The sequence below is a fragment of the Labrus mixtus genome, chromosome 20 (genome assembly GCF_963584025.1).
Source record: "Labrus mixtus chromosome 20, fLabMix1.1, whole genome shotgun sequence".
Lineage (NCBI taxonomy): Eukaryota > Metazoa > Chordata > Actinopteri > Labriformes > Labridae > Labrus > Labrus mixtus.
In genome coordinates, this window is record NC_083631.1 from 8,377,821 (window position 1) to 8,393,322 (window position 15,502).

The 15,502-nt window shown below is 42.9% G+C and overlaps 2 protein-coding genes across 9 annotated transcripts in view; one reads left to right on the top strand and one right to left on the bottom strand.

Annotated features, from left to right (window-relative positions):
• Positions 1 to 2,858, top strand: part of cacna1aa (calcium channel, voltage-dependent, P/Q type, alpha 1A subunit, a) — a 67,844-nt gene extending 64,986 nt beyond the window's left edge. For 7 of the 8 annotated variants that reach the window (XM_061065250.1, XM_061065243.1, XM_061065245.1 and 4 more), the window contains one exon: positions 1,271 to 2,858. In XM_061065250.1, the coding sequence (XP_060921233.1) occupies positions 1,271 to 2,083 (813 nt within the window). In that variant the 3' untranslated portion in view covers positions 2,084 to 2,858. The remainder of the gene's footprint in view (positions 1 to 1,270) is intronic. The other variant, XM_061065251.1, reaches the window with a different exon arrangement.
• Positions 2,859 to 8,171: 5,313 nt separating this feature from the next.
• On the bottom strand, positions 8,172 to 9,291 carry ier2a (immediate early response 2a). The gene has a single exon (XM_061065261.1). The coding sequence runs from the start codon at positions 9,185 to 9,187 to the stop codon at positions 8,633 to 8,635; it is 555 nt and encodes a 184-aa protein (XP_060921244.1). The 5' UTR covers positions 9,188 to 9,291; the 3' UTR covers positions 8,172 to 8,632.
• Positions 9,292 to 15,502: the final 6,211 nt, after the last annotated feature.

The window sequence follows — 15,502 nt, forward strand, 5'->3', positions numbered from 1 at the left end:
ACACCCGAGTCCCACTGTCTGTGATGTTTTCAGAGTTTTCAGAGTCCTATCTTCAGTTTGTTTACATCGCCAGGACGGCCGGCTGACTCCTCCCCTCGTGTATAAAAGTTGTTAAATTGAGGGACTAGAGAAAAGAAGAATAACATACTGTACTCACTGATTAACTGTGTTTCTAGATCACGCTCATTTCAGGTAAATTTACATGCAGTGTGAAGATACGAGCATAATAAAGATCGCTAGCATTAGCATGCTAACACAACAATGCAGCGTAAGTTGTTTTGGTTTCACGCTGGTGCTCAGGGATCAAAAAATCACATATAAAGCCTTTGAAATTTTCACTGAACGGTCTCTAGTTCAATCACAGGACTTTTTAACTGCTCGCTCCTGTCTTTGAATTAGAGGCCGAGGTGTGTTTTTAGCAACACGTCAGCTGCGTTCAAATTGGCAAAATGAATCTTTTTAGAAATTCATATGTAAATCTGTATTTTACAACATGCACACAAACGTTATATTTGTGGGAATTATCATGTGGATAAAAGTTATGTTTTTTATTTAAATGAACCGTCTGTGTTCCAACAGTCCAACAAATATACATTATGAATGTATATTTGAGTTTCCTGACTTCTGTCCTCCCTGAATGTTTGAGACCCCAAAAGTTCCCCCTCACTACGGCATCCTTTCCCAAAATCAAACCTTAGCAGAAAAAACCTGTGAGACGCCCGGTGTTCAGCCGGATGTTTCATGTTATGACGTGAAAGTTCTTGCACAGGACGATGAATTGGGGAAGGATGGTTTCCTCCCATCAGAATGTGGACATTTGTGTTATTATTAGAAACTGTTTAGAACTCATCATGTTTTGAGCTCTGGTAAAACAGAAAAAAAAAAGAGAGAAACACCTTTTTGATTCTTTTGACCCTGTTCCACATTTGTTGCTCCTGAAATCAACCCTTTACCCTTTTTTTCTCCTGTTGTCTTTTGTTTCCTTGTTTCCTTTCCTCTGCGTAACATGTTGCTTCTCCATGTCTGGTTGCTGTTTGGAATCTGTTTCTTTTTTATCCACCTCTTCTGCTCCTCTCTTACTTTTCAATGCCTGTCATTTCTCTTCTGGTGCTTCTTCTCTTCTTGTCGCCGTGCTTTCTTTGTTCTTGTCTTTCTTTCTGGACTCTTTGCTTCCTCTCTCTCTTTCCCATCCTCTCCTTTATTCTACATGTTCTGTCGTTGAATTTGTTGGTTCGTTCTTTTTATTTGCTTTATTTCACTTTTCGTGTAGGGCAGTAGTTCGGTCAGCGGGAGTCCCGTCCCCTCGACCTCGGGGACCAGTACGCCACGTCGAGGTCGAAGACAGTTGCCTCAGACCCCCGCGACCCCCCGGCCTCATGTGACCTACTCCCCTGTTGTACGTAAGGCAATGCCCGCGCCGCCCGGGGGACCACAGGGTCGACCCCCGGCCCCCGCCCCACGCCATTTTTCTCCTGAGCCGCCACAAGGCCAGGGCCCTCCCCCTACTGGCCCCCCGATGGCTCATCATGGCGGACCCCGACAGGGTCATCACCCCCCCGCTCGCTGGGGAGACACAGGTGGAGGAGGCGGCGGCTCCATGGAAGGGGACGCCTGCTTTTACAACCAGGACTATGAGCCCCACCATGAACCCCCTGCCTACGAGCAGAGCCCCATGCAGGGTGGCAACCCCCACCCACATGCTCTGGCCAATCACCCGCTGCCTCCTCCTCCACAACCACACAACCCCCATCCCCTCCCTCCCCCCCAGTCCCATCCTGTGAACAACCCTCATCCTCATCCTCACCCGCCGCCCCACCAACAGCCCAATCGCACCTCACCGAGGACTGTCCACCACGCCCCCCCGCCCACGACCGCCCTGACCGGGCCTGGGCAGGGACAGATGCAGCAGGCCGCCCAGCGCCGCCTCCCCAACGGCTACCGCTCTTCATCGCCTTCCACACACCTCCACGGACCGCCACACACCGGACCTCACAAGGTCCCCCCTCCAGCCGGGCATCCGAGGGGTCCCCGCAAGGGCCTGCATGAACCCTACGGCGACACGGAGGCTGACGACTGGTGCTAGCCTCTGGGGACGGGGGAGGGGCTTAAATTAGAAAAAAAGATTTGATCGACGGACGGACGCAACGAAGAAAATAGGAAGCTCTGAGCCAGAGCCCTGACTGCCAAGGGGACACCATGAATATTCGTTCTTGTCCGTTCAATTTCTTTCCCTCTCTTCCTCTGGGTGGCACGTCCCAGAACGTCAGGCGTTATGACGGACGCGTGTCAGGATGAAGGGATGAAATAAAAAATGCTGAGGCAGCATCTGGAGACAAAAATGTGTAAGGTGTAAGGACAAATCACCTCCACGATCTGCGTGCAGCGTCGACGCGTTCATCTCTGATGCCAAATAAGACTTAACCTCAAACTGCAGTTTTTAAGGATGCAAGCAGGAGAGAGCTGATGGACGAGAGTCTTTGTGTGTCTTAAATTTATGCCTCTGGCAAAGAGCTACAGCCACTTACAAGATGTCAAGAGTCGCGACTCGACAAGAGACACTTAACAGTCTGAAACGAAAGAACAACCGCTGTTTGTTTGTTTTTTTTGCCTCTTGAAGCTGACTTCATTTAAGTTAGCTTCAAAAAAAGAATCAAATCCAACCCTCCCAGCCACCAGTTGAATATTGATGAGTTTTATCATCTGTGTTTTTAAATAAAAAAACTATCAATCAGCCCTCCACCTGTATGAGGTGAGACGGCTCAGTGGATGGGAGAGTTGGGAAGTGTTCGACGGGGTGACAGGTCCCCCTCGGTTTAAAATCCCGAGGACCGGATTGGTGTGTCGGGGGGGGGGGGGGGTGGGGGTGGGGGTGGGGGTGGGGCACCAGAGAACACCCTCCTCCAAGAAACAAACAATGTCACCAACCCCTCGACTCTGCAACCTTTGGGAGAAGAAAAACAAAAAAAAAATGGAGATGGTTTTCAGAAACGAGAAAAACATACAAACCAGTAACTGTTTTCTTGCAGTATTTCTTCTTCTACTCCTGCTTCTTCTTCCTCCTTCTCTTCTACTTCTTCAAAACATTGAAGCTTGAATCTTCTGTTGCACCCCCACACAGCTTCGGTTTTTAGACTTGCGGAGTTGTACACCCTGTTGAATCCTGCATGAATGATACAAAAAAATACTAATAATAGCAACAATGAGAATCTACTGTATGCGGGGGGAAACTTTACTTGGTCATTTCTCTTGTGGTCTTTAGGGTTTCTCTCTCTTTCTGTTTCTCTTTCTCTCTCCTCTGTAGGACATTCCTCTCTCTGTACCTTCACAAACACTCGAATCAAGTGACAGAGGGGATCGGATATTTCATTTATCTACTTCTAGAAGGAACAGAATGATTACGTTTTGCTTGCTTGTCCGTGTTTTTCCGTGCCAGATGCCTGCCACTGATACAGCTCGAAATTGCACAGATTTTTTTGTGAAAGTAACTTTTTTATAACTAAAGTGATACTCTGAAAAATGAAACACTGGGAAGCAGGGTAAAGCGGTTCAAAGGACGCTGTGTCCTTATCGGGTCCAACAAATCAGAAACATTTTAAAGTCTTCCAGGGTGTGGGGGTTAAAAACAGAGACTTTAGAGAGAAAGAGACCAAAAAGAAAAGCACAGGAAGGAGAGAAACTCTTCATCTTTGTTTTCTTTGTCACTGACCGTAAATAACGGATAAAAAAGATGTAATAATGATGATTATGATGTTTGTGATAATGAGACAGGTTCTCCATGATTGGTCTAATATTCTGTTGTATGTGTTTATTTTTTTAATCTCAGCTAATCATTTTTCCAACCCTGAGGTGGAGCTCAAACCCACAGATGCATTGTGGGGGATTGAGTCTGCAGGAGGGCAGGCGGGGGGTCGGGGATTTCTAAAAGCAGACTAAAAGGTTGTTGTCATTTTTTTTCCCCCGACACATGAAGATTATATCGATGTAAGAGAGCGGCTCGATTAAATAAATGTCTGCCCTCCTGCAGACGCTGAAGCGGAGTTCCAGCACTTCATGTGACCTCGCGGTGGCGCTGTATGACAAATTTTGAGTTTTTAAGTGTCTCTCCCTTTAGTGAACACAGACTCAGTGCACCAAGAAAACAGTTTAGCTCATTCTCTCATTTGTAGAGCACCTTGTCTGTGTTCACCTTGTGTAAACACAGACGACTGAATGGCACAGTTCAGACGGGTTGGAGAAAAGATGTCTGGGCCTTTTTTTTGTGTTTTCCTGGAAAAGCACATGTTGTTCTGTGGATCACTCTTTATAAGTGTTTATCTCTGTGTGCCTCGAACTAACACTGGTCACTAACGCACACCACTGTCAGCCCCGACATTTGTTCTTTTTACTTTAAATGTGTTTGATTTCTTTGACTTTAGAGGCCCATCACACGTTGACCAGGGAATGCACCGAAAAATAGAAAAGAAAAAAAACTGCCTATTAGTGTCTTTCCAACCTCAGTGGAATGTCACAGACGAGTATTTTTTCACATCACTACACTTAAAAATCAGAAAGCACACTAGGTATGTAGCTCCTGGTTGTGGTGTGTGTATGTGTGTGTGCGCGCGTGTGTATGTGTGTGTGTGTGTTTGCGCGTGGAAGTAGGTGCCTGTACATGGGTGAGTGTGTTTCTGATTATTTTTTATGCTTTGGTTTCACTGCTTGATTTTCTTTCTAATCTTTGTCTCCAGAGATTTTTTAAACCTTGTGTGTGTGTGTGTGTGTGTGTGTGTGTGTGTGTGTGTGTGCGCTGTGTGTGTGTGAGATGTCAGTATCCCCTGAATGAAACAGGCAAAGTCCCGAGCATTCACCCACCCATCTTTGTGTCAATGCTGCAGTGAAATCCACTAACACGCTGATTAACCACACAAAGTCTTCAAAAAGCAATGTAAAGCCGCAACTGAGAAGAAAAAAAAGAAGTTTTGTTTTTTTAAGTACAAAAGATTTAAAAAAAAAGGAAAAAATATCTAGTTCCAGAAATGCATGTGCTATGTGCATGCCACACCGTGGGTTAACAGTCATCTTCAGGACATAAAAAGAAAAAGCAGATTAATGAATTCAGAGGAATAAAAAAAAAAGATATATAAATAGATAGATGTTTTTAAAAAGCAACGTTTTCTTTTTTCCTTCTATTTTTGAGAACAAAAAAGGATAAAAAAAAAAAAAAAAAAAAAAAAAAGTCTAAAGATGAGAAAAAAAGAGGCTTTGGTGAGAAGAGTAAGTCTCGTTTGATTTCTTCTGTTACATGGGGTTGAGGCACAACACGACCATGTTCAGGACACCACAAAAAAAATAACTGTTTTTAATGAAAAAAAAATCAATATAAAGAAAAGAAAGTACAGTTCAGACGATGGTGTATTCTCCCCTCTCCTCTCTGTGGGGGTCAGGGGGCCGCAGCGAGCCATCATGATGATGTTCTCATGATGATGGCGGCCTTGAACCCTTGATCTCTCACTCACTCCTGCTCTCTCTCTCTAACTCTTTCTCTCTCTCTCTCTCTCTCTCTCTCACACTCTTATCTGTCACACTCTCAACCTGTCTCACCGCTATTTCTACCAGTGCATTTTGTAATTCCAAACAGAACTCTTCCTAAAGAATAAAATCCAGAGAGAATGCACACTGCTTCGTCTCCTTTCTTGTCCACGTTCTTGCTTCAGTCTTTCACAGTGGGAGGATGTGTTTCCTGACTCTGACATGTGTTGGTTAAATGTATTATTTCCACATTAACTCCTCTGTCGTCCTGCAGGAGTCTCATGTTTCACCTGCGACACTCCAGCTGTCTATTCATGCTTTCACACTTGTGCTTTAAAATGTACCTATGAATGCAGCAGCCACATTTTTCACTATGACTTAAGTCGATTTGAGAGCCATCAGTTAGCATCAGCTCGGCTCGTAGTACCTGAAGCTTCACTGAAAATAATAATAATAACTTTATTTATATAGCACCTTTAAAAACAAATGTTTACAAAGTGCTGTGACAGACAGAGCAAATACAGCAAAACAACAACAGAACAGAGATCAACAGAGAGGGCAAAATTGTAAAAATGCAAATAACAGGAATAATATAGATTCAACGGGCAGGTATGGAGAGGCAGTTCAATACAATGAAGGAAAATTAGTTTAAAATCAACCAGGAGAGAACAAAATTTAAATTGAGGGAGAGTGGGACGACATCACATCACATGCTGTAAACACAGAAAGAAGATAAAAAAGAAGGGGTAAACGGGACATTGGTTAAATGAATAAAGCAACAGAGAGCTGAAGAGTTAAACGATAAAAGGAGTAGGAATTTAAAAAGACTAAGAGCAGTAAAATTAATACAGGAAGGGATACATATAAAGGCTAAAACATTTAAAGAAGAGAAAGATGGGAGAGATGTTGATCAAACCCTACCCGTGAAAAAAAAGTGCTCCATTATGCTTTAAAGCTGCATTTGAATTGTTTTGTCACTGTGGCCACTGGAGGGCAGTAGAACCATCTTGTGTCTTTCATTTACCCCTAGTGGGAATCTGCCAAAATAGTTGCTAAATGCTTCACTATGTCCACCAGCTATCCTTTTCTCTGTCTGCCCATCGTCTGGTGCATGAAGGTAAATTGAAAGTTTTCCCATTTTTGGGCTGGAAGCAGCTGCCTGCTGTGGCTGCAAGAGAGTTCATGAGAGTTTAGATGTGACGTATAAGACAATTTGAAGAAGAAGAATGAGGCTAAATGAGCATGCCGTGCACCTGAGAGCAACTGCACAGCGGGTAGGTAGGTGAGATGGTCACTTCACTGAAAGGCATCTTCCAAATACACCGAGTCATTTGACCATTTTTAGCAACAAAAAAAAAACTGAGTGAATGCAGCTTTAAATAAACAAACCAATGAGGCTAATACACACTAATGGTTCAGAGTCAATTCAGCACACATGCTTAACTCTTTTTTGATCTGGATGCTTGACTTTTATGTGATTTTTAAAGACCAAAATATCCAGAGAAAATGTCTGAAGTCTTTAGCTCGGCCTTGTGGAGGTCATAAATGTGTCAGCATATTTATGCTCACTGAGCTTGCGTATGAGGGAAAGCACAAGGGAGGGGGGGGAAAGGGGAAAGAAAGTGTTTGGTTGACCTGAATTGATAAGAAGGTGAACGAGTGTGTGTTTGCATGACGTGTGTATTTTCACAAGCATGCCCAGACAGTTCCAGCCCCTCCTCCCACTCCGTGTACACAGACTGGGAGCTCTGGTTTCAGCCGGAAGAATAAGCAGGGGGCCCCAGGGGGCTCCCAGAGGCACTTCCCCCCACATTCCTTCTTCTGTTGTTCACACCCTCCCCCCAGAACACCAGTGAATCCCCCCCCCCCTGCAGCTCCCCTCTGTGAGGGCATTCCAAAATCTACAACCTTGGCGCTTAGATATTCAAAGTTTGATTTAGCTCACACACACAGATATCTGTTTTGTACACTCGTACTAAACGATGACTTTGAAAGTGGTTATTAAGTGGAATTTTCCAAGAGCTTAACCGTTTTTCTTTGGAAATGTGTGAGAAATGCATTTCTCTGTAAATAACCTCCTTATCTTCATTACTCAGCTTGAGCATTACTGATTATCTCCCACACTCTGTCATTCATCAATCAACGGACAAGTCGAGTCTTTGTAGTGTAACCTTTTGCCCCCTTATTGCCCGGCCTGAACTATTATGTCACTACAGTACAGAAGGCCCACTAACAACACTTCTTTAAAACTCAGGGGATTCTGATTGTCCTGAGTTTATGGCCAGTCAGAGCCTCTAAAAAACCTCCTCCCCGCCTTCACTAAAGCTGTGGTCTCCTGAATTGTTCCTGCTTTTTTTTGTCCTGCAAATGAGTGTGGGGGGAGGAAACAAAACTTCTTCACACCCAAACCAGTTTCCTGTCAAACACTCAAACGCATACTTTCACACCGAGATTATTGCATCATAAGCAAATCACCCACTAACACCACAGCAGCACAATTTAAAACACTGTCAGGTGCTTAAAATTGAGTCAGTTTCTCTCAGCTACAACCCAAGTTTTGAATGACCATGATCTATCTGTATGCCTGAGAAGCTTTCACAGATGCATCACACACCATGTTAAACAAATGTGGAAGGAACAAAAAAAGCACCCAAAAGTCGAAATTCATAAACAGAACTCTTTAATAAATACTGAGGTAGTTGTAGTTATTGAATGGTTTTAACAATTTGATATTCAGTCAGCACTCTTGGCACAAAGTCTCAACACTCTCAGAAATGTTCAGTCTGCTGTGTGGAGCAGACAGATCCGCTCTCGAATCAGGTCTCTTGTGTTCAGAAAGTTCATAAAAAGGCAGTTCAAGGCCTCATCCGGATGAACCAATTCCTTTAGTTCCGCTTTGGGCCGGCTGCAGTCAGTTCCTGTAATGAGCCGTGGCCTACAACTAGGCCAAAAGTCACTCAGACTACAGACCGGGCCCCTTCCTGGAACATGCCCCGGCTTGTTTTGAGTCATGTTTGGGACCTTTATGGCTCGGTGTCCCGGGTCTTTATCCAAAACGGCCTGGAAGGGACGCGTTCAGGGCCCTCGTGTTGAAAAGTTTGACTCCCGTTACCTCGTCATGGTTTCAACACGCTGCAATGATTCTCTGTGGAGGTATGGGGGATGGGGAGACACCCAGCTCACTGCTGCAGTTCACATAGTCTATCAAAACGGAACATACAATGATCTGCTGAGCGGAGGTTCCTTGCTCGAGTTTGGCCTTCTTGCAGGGCAGGAAGTCCGGCTCCACGGCTGCTTTGCCCCGTCGTTTCCTCGAGTGTTGGGTCGGGACACTTGGGTGTAAATTCTCCTTGTTTTCTGCGCCGGGACGCGCGTGTGCGTCATGGCGCAGCTCCGCGGGGGAGCCAGAGGACTCCTCTTCGGGAAGAGGACCCTGGAGTCCCGGCTGCGCACCGGCAGGCTGTGTGATCTCTTCTCCCATTGAGTTGTGTTGTTCACATCCTGGTTCGGCGGTTTCTTCAGTCGCCTGGGCCGCGTGGTAAATATCCCGTGCGGATTTCATCACCATGGTCAGGAGCAGGCTCCGGTGGAGACGGAGACCCCCTCGCTGGGTGCGCGAGCTGTACAGTTTCCCCAAAGCCACGACCATGATCCTCTTGGCCTCCGCGCTGACCTCCATGTCGCAGCTTGTTTTGAAACGAGTCCAAACACACAGAAGGAAAAGATTAGTGAATACGAACTCTCCCCTCTGACTCCTAACGCAGACACAATACGGAGCAGGCTGCAGGACAAGTACTTATCACCTCGGTGACGTCACGCACACATCATCATGTGAAGTTGCCCCGCCCACCGGGCTCATATACCCGGTCATGTTGCTATTTCAGAACAGCCCTGAAACAACTGGTTAGACAGCTGAGACTATAAAATGAGCAGGGCTCTAAAAGCAGATATGCGAGGGGGAATTTCTGATGTGATAAAAATCTGCAAACTGATTGACCTCATAGTGCTCCAGTTGTTTGTTGCTGTCCTTTTTCTTGCTTGCTTTTCCCCTGTAAGGTTTGATCAAAGCTCCTATGTCATTTGGTTTAACTTGCTGTTAAATTGTACACCAAAATCTGTATTCAGGAGGAAACACACGAGCCTCACATCACCTCCAAAGATGTTTGATTCACACGCTCGTGTATTTAAACCTCACAGAGAGAAATGTGACCTTCATATATTTAGCTGCTGGATGCTCCAGAAGCGTGTAGTTTGGCATTTTACTGTGCATGCTCCACAAACAGTCGTACGTGCAGACAGCTCCTGAGTTTGGATTTGCACCTGTTTTTGCAATCATTGACCACCTGTCGAGTAAAAGAGTCAGGCTGTGATGGAAAAACTGTTTTGGCTCATCAGTTGAGTAAGAATTCTATAAAGTGCAGCTTCTTTGGGGATAGCTTTGCATGTAACGTTAGCTTTATTACACCCAGTCCTTTAAATGATGCTCCGTCACAGTCATTCATTAAAAACAGTTTTGTTTTCCTTACATGCATATATAAATGGTTGTAATTACTGTGTTGGAGCAGAGTTGGTTTTTTTTTTGGTTTTTCTTCATTATACAGAAAAAGATTTACACACAACTCTAAGCTACAAAATATATAATACAACAGTTCAAAACAGGTACCTAAAGATGTGTACAGTTTATTATATAATACTCACTATGTAAGCAGTATCTATAGAAAATAAACATATTTATAATCAACTGAAACCCTGATTAAAAGAATTGAACTCTCTGCTTGTTATGAACGTGAAAACAATGTTGCAGGGAAAAAAATAGCCCCTGACTTGCATGCATTAAAATGGTAAAATAGTGATCATGGTTTAACCCTTAAACTATCATCAACTGTGAATGTACATAGACTATTTAAAACATTTTATGTTCAATAACCTAATCATGTAAATACTGAAATATTGTCCTCTTCATGTACATGCACACCTTTATTGTAAATACTGTAAAAACTCTACCTCATGTATATTAACCTTCTGTTACATAATCACATTTATTATCAATCTCATTTCAGCATTTTTGCACTATACTCACCATTGCACTATTGTCTTATTCAGCCTCTTCTTTGCTAATTTATGTTTATATTCAATGTTCTACTTTTGTACATTGAGAGCACAGTTCACTGAAGACAAATTCCTTGTGTGTGTGTAAGCATGCACGGCCAATTAAACTGATCCTGATCAGAATCAATTTAATTGGCCATGTGCGCTTACACACACTTTATTTAGTGCAAAACAAACAATGAACAGAAGTAGAATAAAGATGTAAAAAAGGCAAAACAACAGCACTGCTCCTACTGTCAAGAAACTGAAATAAAATACCTTAAAATGATAGAAAGCAAACTATACAAAAGGTGCATTGCAGGAGCTGTACTGTTGTGCAGGTGTGTGCACAGTTAAGAGAATGTGAAGTGTGAAGTGTGGAATAACAGGAATAACTTGAGTCTACTGTATGTTAATGTAACCATCAATCTGATTTAATTACTGTGATGTTAGGTGTCTTTGAAGGCATGATTCAGAATGATTCACACATTTTAACTGTGAGGTTTCAGTTTGATGAGTGAAACTTGTGGAGAAGAAACATCTTCGTGTCTGTTTTGAGTCCTTCTCTCACAGCCGAGCTGAACTCTATTCCTCTGCTGCCTTTAACAGTCAGAGGCTCACCCATCCCCCACCGTGCTGTTTCCTCTGGAAGGAAATAAGACCGGGGAGAGGAAGGGAGGGGGAAGGGAGGGGGGGGAGGTGTAGAGTCAGATGCCCATATTTAGCACATCCTGCTCCTGTGGCACATGCAGAGGAAAACCCGTGACGTGAGTGGGAGCCCTTGTTTCCTGAAGCCATTTAAAGTAACAGCACTGACGACTGCGTCAGGGAGGCTACTTCCTCCTGACCATATTTGGGCAATGGAATCCATTCCTCCGGGATGTGTCTGATCAGAAACTGCAGTTTATTTACGGTAAAATCAGTATGAGGGAATGAAACATAAATAATAACAGTCAGTTTAAAGTGTGTTGCTGCAGCAGAGTGGAATTTTAAAGAGAAACAGAAAAAGACAGAGCCCATTGTTTCCTGAATCAGCCCGGTGCTTTCAGAGGAATGTGTGGTATGCAGGTGATCGTGTCTAGTGTTCAAAAAAAAAAAAAAAAAAACACCACCAGGCGCAGACGATGATGTGTTGAATTTCTAAAATCTGCCGTAACAGTCAGAAATAATTTGCTTGTCTCTCTTTGGGTGGAAAAGATGAAAGTGAATAGCTTCATGTTCACAGATAAGAGAAAGGGGAAATAACAAAACCACACTCCGTTAATGATGAGAATGATTAGTAAGTAGGCTAATCCCCTTATTTTGAGCTGATTTAAAGAAAGAATCTGACTTTGTTTTAGTGATCAACAGTTTCCTGAATGTCATTTAAATCTCTCTGACCTCCTCAGCAGAGTTCATTCCTGAGTGTGAACTCATCGGAAGGTGCTCTAACATTTCAGTCCAGTAACAGAGTAAAGAGCGCCCCCGTGTGGTCGCCTCGTGGAGTTGAAGCAAAGCGTTGGAGACTGAAGCTCAAGAGATGATGAACATATTTACCTTTAAGCTTTATTAACAGCCTCAAGATATGTATTCCGCATTTGTAATCCTCTTTTTTTTTTAAATAATTTGTCCTGACTTCAGTTTATCATGGTTATAATTAAATCCACATCGAGTACCTCAGGTGTATCTCTTCCCCTCTGTCAGTGAGATATCAGATAAGAACTCGATGACATTTGAACAGCTTCATCATCAAGACTGTGGTTTCAAAAAACGTTTTTTATGTTTCAAAAACTTCTCAAGGCTGCGCTCCAACTCAGAGAATCGGAATATAATACCTTAAACATATTAAATACTGTTTTACCACTAGGGGGCAGCATAACATTGCAAAAAAAGCAAACATGCAATTGGAGCCTTTTTATAGGATGCTTTTTTTCCCTGTGTTTTGGTTTCCAGAATGTATTGTTAGAAACAACTGCTTCTTTTTTTTTTTAAATATTTATTTTTGGGCATTTTTTACTTTATGTGATAGGACAGTGGATATGTTACGATATGATATGATGTTTTATTGTCCGCTTTGGGAAATGTGTCTTGGACTCAAAGTGCTGCTATCATTCATCTTCATCTTCTGCTTCAAACTACAACAGGCAGAGAGCAGCATGAGAATCAGGGTCGCAAGCAGGGCAGTGCCACTGTGGCCGGACTTGAACCTGGGCCGCCCGCTTGGAGGACCATAGCCTCCTAAATGGGGTGCGACCGAACCGCTAGGTCATGTGCACCCCAGAAACACCTGGTTCTCTGATGTATACATCATTGCATGCTGCACTGGAACTTTTTAGAGATGGAATAAAGATTGACGACGGTGATTTGACATTTATGCAGAAAGTTGCTTGATTGGATGCAACAGTGCAGCGAGTTGGAGACCAGGAATGCTCCTTTTATTACTTTGTATAGTTTTGTTGGTCAAAGACAAGTTTTGTCTTATGTGCAGAGTGGATGTCACGATTGCCTTAAATTCAAAATGAATACAGATATGGACAGCATGAACTGATGAGACGAGAATATGTTGTGTTACCACCAGAGGGCGCAATCAGCGTTTGGTTTCTCTTGTTCAATGTTAAGAGCCGAAGAAGAGAGGCGTACAGATATGACAGGAGCACAAAGGTGTTTTTGTTAGACTTAATCAGTGTCCCCCTTTTTATAGAGGCGATAAAAAAATGTTTATTAGCAACTGTACAACCTTTAGGACTCAGCTTTTTCCAGCTTCACTAAGTTTTCAAATAAAAAGAGCCAAACCTTTTGATTCATTAAAGTCTTTATAAGGTTTAAAAAATGTACAAAAAGAAGCAAATGAAGTGTGATTCAGAACTGAAATATTTGATCACAGGTCTTCACTTGGAGGAACTATGAGTGTGTATTAGTGAGTCATTGTTTAAACACTCATCACCATCTTCTATTCAAAGCTCAGCTGAAACATTATCACCACATGTATGCTCCTGACCACAAGTGTTGGAGCTAGTGGCACCAAATATATGTTTCATGTTTGCCTTAATTGAGGAGCTGCTTGTCAACAGGCAAGGCAGGAAACTGCTTGGGGGGCCCCCTGGCCAGTAGGGGGCTCCCAAGGGCTGATAAACTTTAAACCACAGCAACGTTTGCAATGACAGTGGAAAGACAGTAGAGGGCCCCATCTTACAGTACTCACTCACAGGAAAGTAAACGACTGGATGATGCTTGTCTCGTCCTCAATATGGACGAGAGACACTTCTAATCTAGCACGGCGCTGCACCGGGGCTAGGGGGCGCTATTGCATCATCACAAATCTGTCTAGCGCCGTTAAGAAGAACTTAAAAAGTAAAGTAAATATAAAGTCATGAAAATCAACTATTCATAGCTCCCCGTCATATTGGTCAAGCTCCCTCCTAAGCACCAGGAGAAAAAAGTTCCTCATCACCTCCACTAAGGTAATGTGTCGGGTTATTTATAACATCATGGGGATGAACGCTGTTTGGAGGGGCCCCTGTGATTATTTTTTTGTTGCCTTGTGCCCCAACAGACTCAAAATGGCCGCTGATCACAGTGAGAGTGACGCTTTGTAAAGTACGTTTTTGCCCACATCCACCAGGCTCATGAATGGCTGATCTATGTATTTATTTTTAACACCACTCTTTGAACCGTTCACAACATAATTCATGACTCAGTTATCTGGCTTTTAATATTAAGTGTTTATTCTTTTTTCACTCAGATTAGAATCTTTAACATTATTGTATTAATAATCTGTCGTTCATCATTTGTTACGGCTACAAGCTTCACTCACTCACTGCTCTTGGATTGCTCGTTGGATGTTAATATGTGATGTAGGAAGGGCCACAAAAAGGGGATTTTTTTGTGTTGAGATTTCGAGATTAAAGTCATAAATTTACGAGATTAAAGTTGTTTTTTTAGTCTACAGTTTGATCAGCAGGAAGTGAGCTCCAGAACTCACATACACACAACAAGGCAAACATGCCTTTTTACAGCATAAATAAACATGTTTACAGCCTGGTACAAAAAAACAAAGAGGTCTGATTAGCTGTTGTCATCACTAGCACACACTGTATAAAGGGGGGGGTTAGGCACATAGCTGACATGATTGACAGGTGGGCGCTATATAACAGTTTGTCTGGAGGTTTAAAACCCGCCTCAGCTCTCTGCCTGTTGTTAGGTTGATTTAAAATTAGGCTGAGACAGGATTTCCAACATGGCGGCTGCTGCCAGATGGCTGACGTCACTCAGGCTTCGTCCATTAATACAATATTTACAGACTGGTGTCCACTGATGTTTTTTTTTTTTACACAACTGAAGTTACTATCGGATAATAAATAAAGCCCATCTCAACTTAAGTCCCCGTCCTTTCACCTGTAGCCCGCTCCTGTCGCTGCACGTTTTGACAGATTAAGGCAGCTCTATTCATTAAGTTTGGATTAGTTTGCAGATCAAAGATATGTTAACCCTCATGCATCACTATGGACATTTTTGTCAATTTGGTCAAACTTTACCTCTTCATCTGGTCATCATTTTGTCTGTGTTAGTGCATATGGCACCATTCTTTGTAAGAAAGACTCTCTTGGCACATTTTGGAATGCAAATTTAATTTTTTAAATAGATCAATAGAACACTGTGAAACATGTTTAAATCAGGAATTTAACTCTTTATATGCCAGTTTGATTACATGATTCTGGCAGTTAAAGGGTTAAATTCCTGATAATTATTCAATATTTATTAGTTTTGAGCAGGGCTGGAGTTGTTTAAGAGATTTATGCAAAAAAAAAGAAGAAAAAAGTATCAGTCTGTTCTATTTTTATAGCAGTTTTTTGGAAGTGGACATTTTTTGTCCTTAGTGACTTAAGAGGGTCGTAAATTAAACTGATGCCTGAGGGTTAACAGGTTT